The sequence below is a fragment of the Wolffia australiana genome, chromosome 12, assembly GCF_029677425.1.
Source record: "Wolffia australiana isolate 7733 chromosome 12, ASM2967742v1".
Classification (NCBI taxonomy): domain Eukaryota; kingdom Viridiplantae; phylum Streptophyta; class Magnoliopsida; order Alismatales; family Araceae; genus Wolffia; species Wolffia australiana.
The window spans coordinates 12,380,761-12,396,940 of NC_135846.1; the positions used below are offsets into that span (position 1 = coordinate 12,380,761).

Consider the following 16,180-nt stretch of genomic DNA (forward strand, 5'->3'; position numbering starts at 1 on the left):
AACAAGCTTGCATGCAAGTGAACAAGAAAAACACCCAAATCGGTAATTTTTGATAGTGTCAATCAGTAAGGTTATTTAACAAACAAGTCAAGGGAGAAAAACCTTATTTGTGTCACAATATGATGATGTCACGGATAGGTGTGCTCGCAGACGTCATTAAAGAGTTGTAGAGATGGAAAGAGATATGCAACAAGGAAGGGGATGAGAACCATATGCTAAAAACCGAGGATTCCCCACCGATCTGCTGAGGTCTTACTATTATATGTCTTTACTGTGTGGAAGGAGGTGACCGTGGGCTCAAAGATAATGTCTACCTTTTGATTAAATAAGGGCTGTGCTCATAGACCGATACAGCCAAGAAAGTAGTAATGACTCAAACCTGAGATAATAGGCGGGAAACACCTAGTAGCTGAGTTAGAAACTGTTTTTTTCCATTTGTGAGCCCATCAGATAAGAATAATTAACAATCAAGTCCCTCATTTAATCAAAAGAAAACGTCGATGATAGAAACAATCACGCCAGATGACTTGAAATTTTTCTGTTGGATAATTAGGATATGCATGTTCGCACCATGCCTACAAACACTAAACCTTTACATATATAAAATCCCCCTAAGCGGCATATATGACATGGCTGTATCGATCTACGAGCACGACCCTTGGGTCGGTCAAATCCCCAGCACCGTATTTTTTGCCAATAGAAAAAAAAATCTAGTGGGCTTGGAAAAAGAAAATAAAATTTGGGCTGCTGACTGAAGATATTGGGCTAAATTAAGAACAATTTATTCATGCGGCCTTACAAGATATAGCCAGGGTTTATGCGTTCTTCTTCTTCTTCTTTTTCTTCTTCAGGAGACGGAGGAAGATGGTCAGCAAGAGGCGGAGATTAGCGAAGAAGCGTTTCAAGGAGGCGAATCCCCTTCTCTTCCCGAAGCCAGAAATTCAAACCCACGATCAGAGCTTCAAACAGGACGATGATGAGAAGAGGAAGAAGAAGGACCGCTTCAAAACCCAAGGGAGAGGTGTGGGAAGATCAAGGATTCCCCGCGAACGGGAACGATTCAGTTCTAGTAAGCACCCTTTGAGGGTTCCTGGCCAGAGGCCTGGCGAGAGTTGCTTTGTCTGCGGTGCTGGTGATCATATCGCCAAGATATGCCCTATGAAAACCGAGTGGGAGAAGAATAAGGTGATTTCTTGTTCTTCTGTTGCTGAAAAATCCCCTTTTCCTAAAAATTCTGCTATATTTTCATGTTTGCATTTTAGCTCCGCGTGTAGTTTCATTTCGCCGATGTGTTCTACTTCAAATGAAGAACAAACGATACTGATTGGGGACTTTCCTGTGATGAGCTCATTTAAAATCTTAATGGTTAATAGATTTTGCATAATGGTTTAGTTTTTTCTTGGAATTCAATTGGATTCTGCGGATGTTTACTGCATTGGTGTTGGGCATGAATAGAATTATAATAGAGAGTTTGATTGATGCTTTCTCTGTTTTTTCTCTGTATTTTGTTTCTCTTTTTTATCTCCAATGAAGAACGAACAGTTCTCAATGAAAATTTTGTCATTGTTATAAATAGAATTTACTGAATTTTGTCATTTATATAGCGGTCACTTGCATTAAATTAAAATACATTGTGCAGATATGCTTGCTCTGTCGTCGACGTGGGCACAGTCTTAAAAATTGCCCGGATAAGAACAATGAAAGTAAACAGAACTTGTGCTACAACTGTGGAGATACGGGTCACTCTCTCAGCAAGTGCCCTCAGCCCCTTCAAGATGGCAAGTAATATCTATCAATTTTTATTTTATAACATATTATTATATGGAATGAACTAAAATTCAAGTCTTTTCTAGCAACCCAAACTCTATTCTCTTCACTAATATTATTGTGAAATCAACAGGAGGTGCAAAATTTGCCACCTGCTTCGTGTGTAAGCAGCAGGGCCATCTAAGTAAGGATTGTCCCAAAAATGCGCATGGCATCTACCCTATGGTATATTGGCTCTTTGTTTCTGGTTCTCTGATTCTTATTTTTTACGTAGAAGATTTTCGGCCCACAATCATTAAGCATATGGTTCTAGAGAAATTCAAACTTCGGTGAAGCATGTCATTTGGGGCAGTTCTTCGGTTTCTTCCTAATTAAGCTTGTTATCTTGCCTGCATCACTGCTCAATGAGTTTGCGCTTTGTTTAGGGTCGCTTTTCTCCTCAATTTAGATTATGTTATCCTACTTTCAATGAGTTTTCTATTTGTTTAAGGTTGGCTATTGCAAGTTTCTGGTGGAATTAATGTACTAAGCCAATAATTGTATCTAATTGTCTATCTTATTTTCTTCTTTACCTCTATGTAAATTATATTTCCCTACTTTCTATGAGTTTCTATTTGTGTAGGGTTGGCTGCTGCAAGTTTGTGGTAAAATTAATGTACCTAGCCAATAATAAGTATCTCTACTTGTCTATTTCATTTTATTTTTTACCTCTATTAGGTTATGCTGTCCTACTTTCTATGAGTTTTTTATCTGTTAAAGAGTGTCTATTTCTAGTTTGTGGAAATATTAATGTACCTAGCCAATAAGTATCTATAATTTCCTATTTCATTTTATTTTTAACTCTATTAGTTTTCTATCTGGTTAAGATTGTCTACTTTTAATTTGCGGTAAAGATGGAAACGTAATAGACAATTAAGATTGCAAGTTTCTGGTGGAATTAATGTACTAAGCCAATAATTGTCCATCTTATTTTCTTCTTTACCTCTATTTAAATTATATTTCCCTACTTTCAATGAGTTTTCTATTTGCTTAAGGTTGGGTAGTGCAACTTTGTGATGGAGTTAACACAATAACTCAGGAATTCTCTCAAACTTTTGATTTCATTTTCCTTCCTACCTCTATTGAGATTCTCTTTCACTACTTTCAATGAATTTGCTCTTTGTGAGAGGTTGGTTATTGGAAGTTTGTGATGGAATTAATGCACTTTGCAAATAATTCTCTCTCATTTTTTATTTCATTTTCTTTTTTCACCTTTGTTTAGATTATTTTCTCCTATTTTCAATGAGATTGCGCTTTGTTTAGGGTGGCTGTTGCAAGATTTGTGGTGGAGTAACTCATCTCGCCAGGAACTGCCCCAAGAAAGGCAGCCAAGAATTCTCATTCTATCAATCAGAGGCCGACTGTAAGTTTTCTGTGCACCATACCCTATGAATTTCATAGAAAATTGATAATAGATTTTCGACATGTTTTATCTACCATATAATCTGATGGGTTTTTTTGTGATCCGATGGTTTTCAAATTCGGGTGTTTATTTTCGGCAGAAATTATAAACAATCGAATATTCAGAAAATCTCTATCAGAATTATAAATTCGGATGAAAAATCTATTTCTTGGGAATACGCTGGGTTCCATATACCTGTAATACTTGTTCAATTATGAAAATTCCTTAATATTTCAAAGGGATTCTCAGTAAATTTTCGTTCAAACTTTCTTATCTTTTTATGAGAAATTTTGTTTTCTGATCTCACCTGATTTGATAGATAATGCCGTTGGCGAATATCCGAAAACCTTCCAAGAGAAGCGCAATTTGATCCGCAGTGGGGACGATCTGGAGGACGACTTCGTCACGGATGAGGAGCCGTTGACGAGGAAGAAACCAAACCCTGAATCCGATCTGGGCTCCCCTAAAGTCAAATCCAAGGACAAAGATATCAAGAAGAAAAAAGGTCCAAAAGTGATTATTTTTCTTGGTTAATGACCTTAAAAGGAATCGGAGCTTTTCAGTATTTTGTCATTTTAATTCATATTTATATTTGTTAGGCCGACTGATGCTTCATTACAGTTTTTACAGTTGCCGAAACCCAAAAAAAGGAATGAGTCACATATCACCTGTAGTTTTGGTCATGATTATGAGATGATTTAATTTCGATTCATAACCATATATCAATACATCATTCCTACATTTGTCTATTCATCTACCATCCATTCATATTTCCATCCACCCACCATTCATATAAACTCCATCTACTACCCTTATATCCACCCATCTATCCCCCATCCGTCTATGAACGCCATCCATACATCCACATAACATCGATACATCCATCGTGTATAAAGTAAACAAATAAATTATATAGATTTATGAGATATGAACTCAAAAAATCAGACCATGTAAATGAACACAAAACTGGTTGTCAAATGTTTTAGGGCCGCAGACGGATATGGTTTCCGGGTATAACCTTCCTGCTTTGTAACATTTCGTTTTCTAATTGGATGAATTTGGTGAGAAGTAAAACCAACCTTCCACTGGAATATTTTAAATTAAAGAACTCATAATTTGGTCTTGTTTCAACTATTAAGATTACAAGGAGTCTGACACCATTATGGGCGAAAACAGTAGAAAGATGAAAGAAACAGACACTAAATGGCAGTTTGAATGTTCTACAGACGCAGCAAGAAGAAAAATGCTGAGCAAACTCCGAAGTTCAAGGGTTCGAAGAGAAGACGGTAATAGTTGGACAAAGAATGAAGAAGGCGAAAATGGGAATAAGCAAAGTGGAAAAGTACAATAAGAGAATTAAATTAAAAGAAAATCAAGAGATAAGAATCGTTGAAAGATATAAAAAACTAGAAGCAAACAATATAATGAAGGAGAGTAAAGAAAAAGAAAAATAGTTTAAACTGCCGCTGATATTCTAAAACAAAACGGGAGCGACAAGAGAGAAAGAGAACCATTCGTTACGACTTACGAGTATAATTACTTGCCATGAATTCTATTTATTAAAGAAGATAACATAAGAATAGTATGAAACATCAAATACACTAGAAAAGATACAAGGGAGGAGAATGAAGAAACAAAGAAAAAAGGGTTTCTTTGAGAATTAGATTTGGAATAAATGAATTTAAACGATAGACATAACGACAAGAGAGAAAGAGAGCAAAATCATAATATACATCATAACAATTAATTACGAGTCACTGTTCAACTCCGTTCGATTTTGATTTTTCAAATCGAATCAATCAAAAATCTGGACAACCGAAAACCTTGTTCCATCACATTTTGATCCATCGGAAACAAGTATTATAACGAATCGAACAAAATTCAATCGAACGAATCGATCCCTAATTTTAACGATGAGTATATTGTAACGTATAATAGAATATTACTTACCATGAACTGTGGTCCGATGGAAGGAATATCGTGAAGCCCACGGAAGCGCAGAAAGCAGCCGCCAAAGACTGCTGACCCGCGACGGGTCAGATCCGAATGCGGACCAGTCGTGGCCCGCCACGTGGCGGGGCGGCGGCCGGTCGGCTTGAGGGACCACGCAAGCCTTAAAGTGTGTCGAGGGTTACCAGCTCCGCGTCGGTTGGATTTGAAAAGCGGAGGCAAAAACAGACTCCATGAAGGGGACCGAGTAGCTCCATCTTTCTTCCTCGGAGCTTCAACAATGGCGCAGGTCTGTCTATGGCTCCTCCAGTTATTCCGCCAATCTCTAGTTCTTCTGATTCTTCTTCGTCTTTGATTGATTCTTAATGTTCTTCTGATTCTTCTTCGTCTTCGATTGATTCTTACTGTTCTTCTGATTCTTCTTCGTTTTTGATTGATTCTTAATGTTCTTCTGATTATCCTGATTCTTAATTCGCCTCTGACTCTTTTTTTTCTTCTGACCGTCCTCATTCTTCTTCGTTTCCTTCTTTCTTCTTCTGATTATCCAGATTCTTCTTCGTCTTCCTTTTTCCTATTCTTCGATTATCCAGATTCTTCTTCGTCTTCCTTTTTCCTCTTCTTCTGATTATCCAGATTCTTCTTCGTCTTCCTTTTTCCTCTTCTTCTGACTATCCAGATTCTTCGTCTCCTTCGTTTTTCTTCTCCTTCTCTTCGCCTTTCTTCTTCTCCTCCTTAGATTTTATTATTCTTCTTCTTCTTCTCCTTCATCTTCCTCTTTCCTCTTCATCTGATTATCCCGATTCTTCGTTTTTCTTCTTCTTCTCCTTCCTCTTCCTCTTTCCTCTTCTTCGTTTTTCTTCTTCTTCTTCTCCTTCATCTTCCTCTTTCCTCTTCTTCTGATTATCCCGATTCTTCGTTTTTCTTCTTCTTCTTCTCCTTCATCTTCCTCTTTCCTCTTCTTCTGATTATCCCGATTCTTCGTTTTTCTTCTTCTTCTTCTCCTTCATCTTCCTCTTTCCTCTTCGTGTGATTATCCCGATTCTTCGTCTCCTTCGTCTTTAATCTTCTTCTTCGTCGTCTTCTTTCGTCTGATCATCATGATTCTTTTTCTGATCATCCTGAATTTGCTTTATTCTTTCCGCAGAAGGTTGTAGTCGCCGTCACGGGAATGGTGGACGACAAGACAAAGCAGAAGGCCATGGAGCTCGTCGCCGACATCCAGGGTACGTCTTCCCTTGAACGGATATCCTCAGATAATGTCTCATCTCAACCGTTGATCTACTTTTCTACGGCAGGAGTGGATTCGATCGCCGCAGATCTGAAGAGCCACATCATGACCGTGGTGGGGGACATGGACGCGGTGGCCGTGGCCAAAAAACTGAAGAAGCTCGGCCGAGTTGACGTGCTCTCCGTCGGCCCTGCCAAGGAAGAGAAGAAAGAGGAGAAAAAAGAAGAGAAAAAAGAAGAAAAAAAAGAAGAGAAAAAGGAAGAAAAAAAGGAAGAGAAAAAGGAAGAAAAAAAGGAAGAGAAGAAGGAAGAGAAGAAGGAAGAGCACCACCACCACTGATCTCCCCTTCTCGCCGCCGGGAATTTTGTAATAATCTTCTTCTTTTGATACAAAATTTGAATGTTTCTTCCGTGCTTGCGTCTGATTCAGTCTCGGTTCGTCAAATCAATCGTTCAAACGTTCAAAGTTGGCGTTTTATGGAGAGATGTTTCATTTTGAAACAGAGAACATTTCCAAATGGATTGGTTTGGACGCCCAACCAGAGAAAAATGGAGCTTTCTTCAAAGCCAAGAGATTGGACTGGTAATCATAGGCCGTATCCTGCTAATCATACTTCATATTAGATCTTCAAAGAAAGGAAATGCTTTGAATAGATGAAGTTGGATGGTAAAAATAGGTTTTGAAAAGGTGTCGAGTTTCTGCTTGTAATTATTTATTTGCCCTGTATAAATATGTGGACAGAGAACACGAACTTGGGCATATAATTGCATATATCCCATCAAATAGCAATATTTGCAAATTAGATCCCTAAAAGCTACATTTTTTTAGAAACATTGTATTTGGGTGTGGGGACACGGTAGAAATACATCACAGAGTAAAGAGTTGGTTCTACATTTTTTTAAATCTGGCCCCACTTCCGAAACAGGAAATTGGAAATAAAAAATAATTAAGAGGTCAAATTGCATTAAATGATGGACGGTGAGAGAACATTTGAGTACTTTGCGGACTATGAATGACTTTTTAAAAAAATAACTCTGACGGACGAAAGAAGACGAGAAAATCAGGAAAAGATAAAATAATATACAAAGAAGCACCAAAAGAAAGAAAAAAAAAAGAGGTCACCTTCAAGACCCGATAGATGGCGGAGTCACTCGATTCTTCTTCAAGATGGTAGGTCTCCATAAAAAGCTCCAAAAGCCGCCTCCTTTTTCCGCAAAACAATCACCAAAAATGATATTTGATTATAAAACAGAATTTTATATCAAGTAAATAGAACCCACAATCCGTATATTATGGGATTAGTAATTCCGAAGAAAATGAGGACATGAACAAGGACCAGGTGAACTGGTCTTTCTTATTGATCAACCCAGGGCGACCGGTTTAAGACCGAGTTGACACAACTAAGTTGACTTGGCGAAGATGGGCTCACCAAGCCCATTAACCCCAGTAATTTTTTTCCTCTTTTCATGAAGCCCATTAACTAAAAATCGACCATGTGTTCTAAGGAGGTTCAAGCATTGACTTGGATCAGCCGATTCAAGAATAAGAGTAAATCCATTAAGGAGCTGATTCAAAGTTTGAATCTGATCCAATCACAATCGCGACAACCCCTACCTTAAACTTTAAATTAAACGATGATACATTATGGGCCTAAAGTAGGGGATGACTACATACTTGCACAACGAAGACATAGTGGACGGCAGCCCAGCTGCCTTTGAGGAGGTCCCCTGTTTCCTTCCAGTTGTTCCAAGGATCACCTCGTGAAGGCCAGATACGTTCCAGCAGATCGAGTATCTAGAATAAAACAGCACCCATTTTAATTAAACGCACTTAAATTAAAAATAAAATACTTACATGACAGTGATCCGATCCATTAGAACCAAATTTAAACTAATGAGAATCGGACTGCGATAAGAGCAGTCAAAGGACTGTGATTCCCAGAAGCAACCATTGTAATCATCAGATGACCCCCTGAGACCGATACGATCTCCCTCTGGAGAGATCGTTTTGGTTGCCGAGAGAGTAGAAGGGTGACGAGGATCTCTTCTTGAATTCAAGAACTTCTGATGATAGCAACGTTTCAAGAAAACATCAGACGACCAAAGAATTCGGAAAGATGGTAGTGTGGAACGAGGAGAGATTAGAGATGGTGAAGATGAGATTAGAGAGGGAGAGGGATTGGACAAGTCGGCGGAAGTTAAGCATCAGAGACTAATCTATAATCCCAGCTACCCATCAACCCAGTTTCTATCAATTGATAGAAACCTACTTATTTCTATCACTGTCATGTAGAATCTTGGGGAGAGAGAGAGAGGGTCACCAGGAAGGAATGTGTTGCCTGAGCTTCGCCCTGCGAGCAAGAGGTGGTCAGCTACGGCTTTCACTGAAAGAGTTGAGGGAAGACTACTCTAAGACAACTCTATACATAGTTCAGATTCACTTCTTAGTTGTCCTCCCAAAGCGAGGGCTGCTCTATTTCAAGAGAAAACAACCAATGTGAAAAATGGCCAAAATGACCTCACTAGACTAACAGGACCAATGGGGAAATAGGTTGGTATGGACCCCATGGCTGATGGGAAGATGCTTGAGAAGAAGGGAGAGAACGGGAGGGGGTAAAAGAGAGATCAATCCAGAGGTAAGCTGGCTGAAGATCTTCAATTCATTATCTGCCACCCTCCAAAGAGGAAGGCTGAAACTATTAGAAAGAAGCTGTCGTGAAGGTAAATCGCTAAAATACACCTCCCAAGTTGAAGTGACGAAGATAGCATTTTGCAGTTAGCAGCATATGAGGAAGGAGAGAAAAATTCCGGAGATAAAATAAAAAAATAGAGTGGGCAAGACAATAATTACCCGCATTTTAAAGTGGGCAAGTCGTTGATAGACGATTGAAACACCGTGGGTGGGATTGGAGCCTCAGAGAACATAACCTGCCATTTTTTAATAAAAAAATAATTAAGGTCTTCCAAGGAATTGAACCAAATTGCTTTTGATCATTTACCATGTTCACTCGGAATGGATCTGATAACTTGTCGGACAATGGATGGACGCGGTCAATGAGAACCCTCTTGAGAATTTCTTCAGATTGGCCTTCTTCAGATGAATTAAACATCCTACCGACAGTAATGGATGTCAGGTATACAGGTTGCATAATGTGGGACAACAAGGCTCCTGCGGTATTATCAGTAAGTTAGAAATTGATTAAAATTCAAAGAAAATTAATTTTTGAAGAACTCTATGTTCTATCCAAGGTATTGAACTCCAAGTCGGCAAAGACAAATTACAACTTTAATTAATGAGTGTCCACATCTATCAGATTTATAAACTAGTACCATGATGATTTCATTCCAAAAGGATTTCTTCTCGACTTCAAAAACATCCGAGGACAGACACATCTCAATATAAATCATTGTACGGGGGAACAATTGAAGAGATATGCCAATTATGTTGTGATTTCCAGTAATTTTTTGCAATTTAAGGAAAAATATTTTCATACTGCGGAAGATTAAACTTCATAGTCAGACACCAGAACCCACGTGAATAGTAAGATCAAATATACAATTTTCTTCAAAAAAAAAAGATCGTTTATACATTTCTGCGATAATAACACACCTAAGACCTTCAAAAATAAATATTAAAATTCGAAAGAAAAACATGTGAAGACATGCAATAGTATCTCCAGTGAAGGAACAAACCTTGAACGCCAACCACATTCCACCTTGTTATTTTGTCGGAGCAACTCATTGATAGGGTCGTCTCCCCCCTTCCAGGTTTCCTCTGAACTATCACAGGCCCACCTTGACATTCTTCCGCAGCAAAACCAACGGAGGATCCACCTACCTTGGGACGGGATTTCTGACAGTGAATCGACTATTCTCCGTCATTTTAAATACGATACTAATAAAAAACGAAAAAGGAAATAAGGAAAACTAAGGTCAGAGGATATCCTAACCAGAAGCAACAACCTGAAGAAAGCTAAATCCTTTGAAAACCTGTCTCCTTAATGAAACGTCTGATTTGGTTACCGCAATTCATTTTTTTGAAATAAATATATACCTTTAATTGTACTCCTTATAATTCAACGCGTCTAATTTTTTTTAACCTCACTTAATTTTTTAACATAATTATAAGACTTAGAGTTACTCATGACATTTTGCATTAGGTATTTAAGGAACATAAATATTTTAAACGCAAAACTATGAATTTAAGTTAAGAATTTATTACTTCGTTCACTGTTTGGTAACTGTAGCATGAAAAGTTTCTGAATTTTTGGGTATCATAAAAAAAGAGTATGTTTCAATAAAAGAAAAACAAAAAGAATATATATTTGGAATCTACAAGGAAAGTTCAGAAACTCGAGCATTGACCTCAGCGGAGGATCTTAATGGTGACGTCGTTTGTGTGGCTGAAAGGATTCCACCTGCAAAGCAAAGCCATGTAACCGGTTCAGTCATCAAGGCCAATCCTGAAATGGATGAAGTGAGCAAATAAGATGGGGGGTGAACGTAAGCTGACGACTGACATGGAAGTTGGCTGATGTATAGATGAAGCTTCCAACCAGATCTCATGATATACTTTTCCCGGCCTTCGGAATCGGCAACAGAGTCCAAACAGAAGAGCAAGTCTTGATCTTCACTCGTTTCCTTATGAGAGATATTTTCCCGTCCAAGTTCTGCATAAAAGAAACGTAGAAGAGCTCTACGCGCAATAATCTCAGCATGGGAATCGTTAACAACATCTCCATCTATGCCAAGACGTGAGCCACCGATACACTTAGTTCCTGTCCCAAGCGCAACCACCTGCAAATCTTAGCAAATAGAAACACTCAGTAACAATTTCATGTTCAGTAATTCAATCACTGCCACTAGATTGTCATTAATTCTATGCGGAATCTGGAAAATCAATGAGACTAAGGAGCCTAAACAGTTCTCATAAGAATAGATCCGAGATGCCGGATTCTCATTACTTGGATGTGAAAGCCAGAAAATAAACAGGATTAATGAGCCTAAAGACATCTTAGAGATCAGTGCACTAGGTCATCGTCCACATTGCAATCACACGCAGATCTCAGCACGCAGCCACGATCAGTGACAATTTCTGTCGCAATAATTCAATCACTACCGCCAGATTCTCATTATTTGGATGCAAAATCCAAAAAATAAACAGGATTAATGACAATTATTTGGATGCGAAATCATTATTTGGATCTCATTATTTGGATTTCACACGCAGATCTCATTATTTGGATGCCTAAACGGATCTTAGAGATTACTGCACTGGGTCACCCTATGCATTGCACCCACAGACAAATCTCAGCAAGCAGCAACGCTCAGTGACAATTATTATCGCAATAATTAAACAACTACCGCCCGATGATCATTATTCGGATGCGAAAGCCAAAATGAACTGGATTAATCAGCCTAAGCAGATTCAAACGCAGAGATCTATGCACTAGGTCACTGTCAGCATCATAATTACGCGCAGAAACATTCAGCGGCAAATTCCAGCTCAATATTTCAATCACCGTCGCCGGATTCTCATTATTTGGATGCGAAAGGATTAATGAGCATAAACAGATATTAGAGATCAATCCACTAGGACACCGTCTGCATTGCAACCACACGCAGATCTCCATAAGCAGCAGCACTTGGCAACAAACTCCGCCGCATTCTCATATTTAAAATAAAATAAACAAAATTAATGAGCATAAACAGATCTTAGAGATCAATCCACTAGGACACAGTCCGCATTGCAACCGCACGCAGATCTTCATAAGCAGCAACACTCAGCGACAAATTCCACCGGATTCTCATATTTAAAACGTGAAAACTGGAAAATAAACCGAATTAATGAGCATAAACAGATCTTAGAGAACAACGCACTAGGACACCGTCTGCATTGCCACCACAAACAGATCTCCATAAGCAGCAACACTTATCGAAAAATTCCACCGGATTTTCATATTTAAAATGCGAAAACCGGAAAATAAACAAAATTAAGGAGCCTTGTGAGAGATCAGATGAGAGATCGAGAGAGGGAGTACCGCCAGAAGGTGAGGAGAGAACAAAGGCGGCGAGAACCGTCGTCTCCCGTCCCTGCGGCTTCCCCTTCTTCGGCAGAGAGTAGTAGAGAGAGAGAGCCTTCTCCGCCACTCTCTCTCCCCACTGCGCACTCGCGGTTTTATACCCGCCGGCGCCGATCATCTTCCCGCCACTTCTCTCTCTCTCTCTCTCTCTCTCTGCTCTTCTTCCTCCAGCCCTCGTTCAAATTTCACTCTCCAACTCCTTTTAAATGGGCCAAACCCAGGTCCAGCTCGTTATCAAATATGGGCCAACTCTTATTGGGCCGTTTTACAAGTTTGGGACTGTCGGCAAAGAGATGACGTAAGCAATGACGGCGACTAGGCCGGACCACCGCCCAGTGACAGTTTGCCACGTCTACGTGGGACCCACCATAATAAATAATTTTAAAAGGGATAAGAACAGCCTGGCCAAGGAAGAGATACCAACGGTAAGGAATGTTTTCTTCTCATTAGATAATGTAAGCCATAAGATGGATAGAGATTGATCATAGATAGAGGGAAGGATACTGAGCACCCTGACTGATGTATTCATTTGGTAGGTTGATAGATGGATATATCTGTATGTTGATAGATAGATGGATAGATTGATTGATGCGTAGATGGATATGTGTAGTAGTAGATAGGCAGATAGGTGGATGGATGGACGGATGGAAAGATAGATGGATGGATGGATGGATACATAGATAAATATATAGATGGATGGATAGATAGACAGATATATGGATGGATGGATGGATAGAGTTGCAGATAGACAGATAGATGATGGATGGATAGACATATAGATAGGTGGATGGAAAGATAGACATATAGATAGATGGATGGATGGATAGATAGACATATAGATGGATGGATAGACATATAGATAGGTGGATGGAAAGATCGACATATCGATAGATGGATGGATGGATAGATAGATAGATAGACATATAGATGGATGGATGGATAGAAATATAGATGGATAGATGGATGGATGGGTAGACACATAGATAGGTGGATGGATAGGTAGACATATAGATAGATGAGTGGATGGATAGATAGATATATGGATGGATATATATATATATAAATATGTAAGGATAGATAGATGAATGGATGGATAGATAGATATATGGATGGATATATATATATATAAATATGTAAGGATAGATAGATGAATGGATGGATAGATAGATGGATGGATGATGGATAGATAGATATATGGATGGATATATATATAAATATGTAAGGATAGATAGATGAATGGATGGATAGATAGATGGATGGATGATGGATAGATAGATATATGGATGGATATATATATAAATATGTAAGGATAGATAGATGAATGGATGGATAGATAGATGGATGGATGGATAGATAGATAGATACATGAATCGATAAATAGATAGATGTATGGATAGATAGATGGATGGATGGATAGATAGACAATAGATAGATGGTAGATTGATATATAGAAAGACAGATAGATAGATGGTAGATGGAGAGCAGATAGCCAGACAGAAAGATAGATAGATGGTAGATAGAAAGACAGACAGACAGAAAGATAGATAGATGGTAGATAGAAAGACAGACAGACAGAAAGATAGATAGACGGTAGATAGAAAGACAGACATACAGAAAGATAGATAGACGGTAGATAGAAAGACAGACGGACAGATGGATAGATGGAGATAGAAAGACAGACAGACAGAAAAATAAGATAGATAGCTCGATATATAGCTAGATAGATAGATAGATAGACAGATAGACAGACAAATGGATAGAACTATGGCCATTGGCAAAAGCAAAATCTCTGGTTGCTTGTACACGGACAAAGTTTCTTCATGTGAATTGATAAAATTAGATAAAAAAATGGCGTTGCGCAAGGAAGAGGTCGCCGTCGCGCTGTCGTCGTCTCCAGCGAGGGAGACGACAACCGCGGGGAGAGCAGCTCACGTGGCCAGCGGAGCTGCCACCAACGTCCATTTCTCTCTCCTCTTCGCTCTTGTCTTCATCCCCAATATAATAATCTCTCTCTCTCTCTCTCTCTCTCTCTCTCTCTCTCTCTCTCTCTCTCTCTCTCTCTCTCTCTCTCTCTCTCTCTCTCTCTCTCTCTCTCTCTCTCTCTCTCTCTCTCTCTCTCTCTCTCTCTCTCCCTCTCACCCTCTCTCCCTCTCTCTCTCTCTCTCTCTCTCTCTCTCTCTCTCTCTCTCTCTCTCTCTCTCTCTCTCTCTCTCTCTGTCCCTCTCTCTCTCTCTCTGTCCTTCTCTCTCTCTCTCTGTCCCTCTCTCCCTCTTTCTCTATCTCTCTCTTTCTCTCTCTGTCTATCTCTCTCGGTAAATCTGTCTCTCTCTTTCTCTCTCTCTCGGTCTATCTCTGTCTATCTCTCTCTCTATATATATCTATCTGTCTCTCTCTCTCTTTCTGTCCCTCTATCTCTTTCTCCCGCTTTCTCTATCTCTCTCTTTCTCTCTCTCTCTGTCCATCTGTCTCGCTGTCTCTCTCTCTCAATCTCTCTCTGTATCTCTCTCGCTTTGCTCTCTCTCAATCTCTATCTGTCTCTCTCTCAATCTCACTCTCGCTCTCTCTCTCTCTTTCGCTCTCCCTCTCTCTCGCTCTCTCCCTCTCTTTCGCTCTCCCCTCTCTCGCTCTCTCTCACTCTCCCTCTTTCTTGCTCTCTCTCACTCTCTCTCTCTCTCCCTCTCACTCTTTCTCTCTCACTCTCTCTCGCTCATTCGCTCTCTCTCACTCTGTCTCTCTCTCTCTCTATCTTTCTCTCGCTTTCTCTCACTCTCCTACGTGCGGCAGCGTGAACTGTATTTTCTCTCTCCTGTACTCTCCCTCTCTCTCTATCTCCTACTTTCTCAGTCTACCTGTAAAACGATCTCCATCTCTATTACTCTCCTCCCCCTACTCATCGAACCTGCCCCGACCCACGAGGTTTTTTCCACTTGGGAGTCGGGTCCTACCAGATTCCCTCTCTCTCTCTCTCTCTACCCATCTACCCACAGTCTCTCTCTCTCTCTCTTCAGTCGATACATCTACCTAGATCTGTATCTCTCTCTCTCTAGCTATCTACCCGCAATCTCTCTATCTTCAGTCGATACATGTAGCCAGATCCGTATATCTCTCTCTATCTATCTACCCGGAGTCTCCCTATCTTAAATAATTACATGCACCCGGATCCGTATATATCTTTCTAGCCAGCAAACCACTATCTCTCTCTCTCTTCAATCGATATATCTATCCAGATCCGTATCTCGCTCTCTCAATCCATCAACCGACTATTTCTCTCTCTCTCTTCAGTGACATATCTACCTGTATCTCTCTCTCAACCCATCGACCCACTATATCTCTCCCTTCAGTCTACACATCTACCTGTATCTCTCTCTCAACTCATCAACCCACTATATCTCTCCCTTCGGTCTACACATCTACCTATATCTCTCTCTAGCCATCAACCGACTATTTCGCTTTATCTTCAGTGACATATCTACCTGTATCTCTCTCTCTCTTCAGTCGACACATCTACCTGCACCTCTCTCTCTCCAGCATCAACCCACTATCGCTCTCTCATCAGTCGACAAATCTACCTGTACCTCTCTCCAGCATCAACTCATTATCTCTCTCTCTTTAGTCGACACATCTACCTGTACCTCTCTCTCCAGCCATCAACCCACTATATATCTCTCTCTCTTCAGTCAACACAACTACCTGTACCCCTCTCTCTCCAGCC

The 16,180-nt window shown here is 39.7% G+C and overlaps 3 protein-coding genes across 5 annotated transcripts; 2 read left to right on the forward strand and 1 right to left on the reverse strand.

The window, feature by feature from the left end:
* Window positions 1-818: 818 nt before the first annotated feature.
* On the forward strand, window positions 819-3,812 carry LOC144710008 (VASCULAR-RELATED NAC-DOMAIN 6). Its single transcript, XM_078583656.1, has 5 exons — window positions 819-1,185; window positions 1,640-1,778; window positions 1,901-1,992; window positions 3,070-3,169; window positions 3,528-3,812. Exons 1-5 carry the CDS (start codon window positions 865-867, stop codon window positions 3,740-3,742), a joined length of 867 nt encoding a protein of 288 aa, XP_078439782.1. The 5' UTR covers window positions 819-864; the 3' UTR covers window positions 3,743-3,812.
* A 1,481-nt stretch (window positions 3,813-5,293) lies between these two features.
* On the forward strand, window positions 5,294-6,795 carry LOC144710009 (Copper transport protein family). Its single transcript, XM_078583657.1, has 3 exons — window positions 5,294-5,447; window positions 6,303-6,381; window positions 6,454-6,795. Exons 1-3 carry the CDS (start codon window positions 5,439-5,441, stop codon window positions 6,723-6,725), a joined length of 360 nt encoding a protein of 119 aa, XP_078439783.1. The 5' UTR covers window positions 5,294-5,438; the 3' UTR covers window positions 6,726-6,795.
* Window positions 6,762-12,634, reverse strand: LOC144710006 (denosine deaminases acting on tRNA). 3 transcript variants are annotated; one of them, XM_078583655.1, is made up of 9 exons: window positions 12,427-12,634; window positions 10,906-11,190; window positions 10,751-10,803; window positions 10,079-10,223; window positions 9,385-9,554; window positions 9,237-9,313; window positions 8,061-8,180; window positions 7,509-7,590; window positions 6,762-6,986 (listed from the first exon to the last, which is right to left on the reverse strand). In XM_078583655.1, the coding sequence occupies exons 1-9, from the start codon at window positions 12,584-12,586 to the stop codon at window positions 6,876-6,878; spliced, it is 1,203 nt and encodes a 400-aa protein (XP_078439781.1). In that variant the 5' UTR covers window positions 12,587-12,634; the 3' UTR covers window positions 6,762-6,875. The 3 variants fall into 3 exon arrangements, with proteins under 3 accessions (XP_078439781.1, XP_078439780.1, XP_078439779.1); XM_078583654.1 differs by having other exon boundaries at window positions 10,079-10,238; XM_078583653.1 differs by having other exon boundaries at window positions 10,079-10,253.
* Window positions 12,635-16,180: the final 3,546 nt, after the last annotated feature.

What these genes read in the sequence shown, in the direction of transcription:
- LOC144710008 (XM_078583656.1), top strand. Translation starts at nt 865, where the DNA reads ATGGTCAGCAAGAGGCGGAGATTAGCGAAGAAGCGTTTCAAGGAGGCG. An exon ending in CCGAGTGGGAGAAGAATAAG is followed by an intron (nt 1,186 to 1,639) that starts GTGATTTCTTGT and finishes TACATTGTGCAG; the next exon opens with ATATGCTTGCTCTGTCGTCG. An exon ending in CTATCAATCAGAGGCCGACT is followed by an intron (nt 3,170 to 3,527) that starts GTAAGTTTTCTG and finishes CTGATTTGATAG; the next exon opens with ATAATGCCGTTGGCGAATAT.
- LOC144710009 (XM_078583657.1), top strand. An exon ending in GCTCGTCGCCGACATCCAGG is followed by an intron (nt 6,382 to 6,453) that starts GTACGTCTTCCC and finishes TTTCTACGGCAG; the next exon opens with GAGTGGATTCGATCGCCGCA.
- LOC144710006 (XM_078583653.1), bottom strand. Translation starts at nt 12,586, where the DNA reads ATGATCGGCGCCGGCGGGTATAAAACCGCGAGTGCGCAGTGGGGAGAG. An exon ending in CATTAAGATCCTCCGCTGAG is followed by an intron (nt 10,254 to 10,750) that starts GTCAATGCTCGA and finishes GACGGAGAATAG; the next exon opens with TCGATTCACTGTCAGAAATC. An exon ending in TTGCCCACTTTAAAATGCGG is followed by an intron (nt 8,181 to 9,236) that starts GTAATTATTGTC and finishes GTTTTATTCTAG; the next exon opens with ATACTCGATCTGCTGGAACG.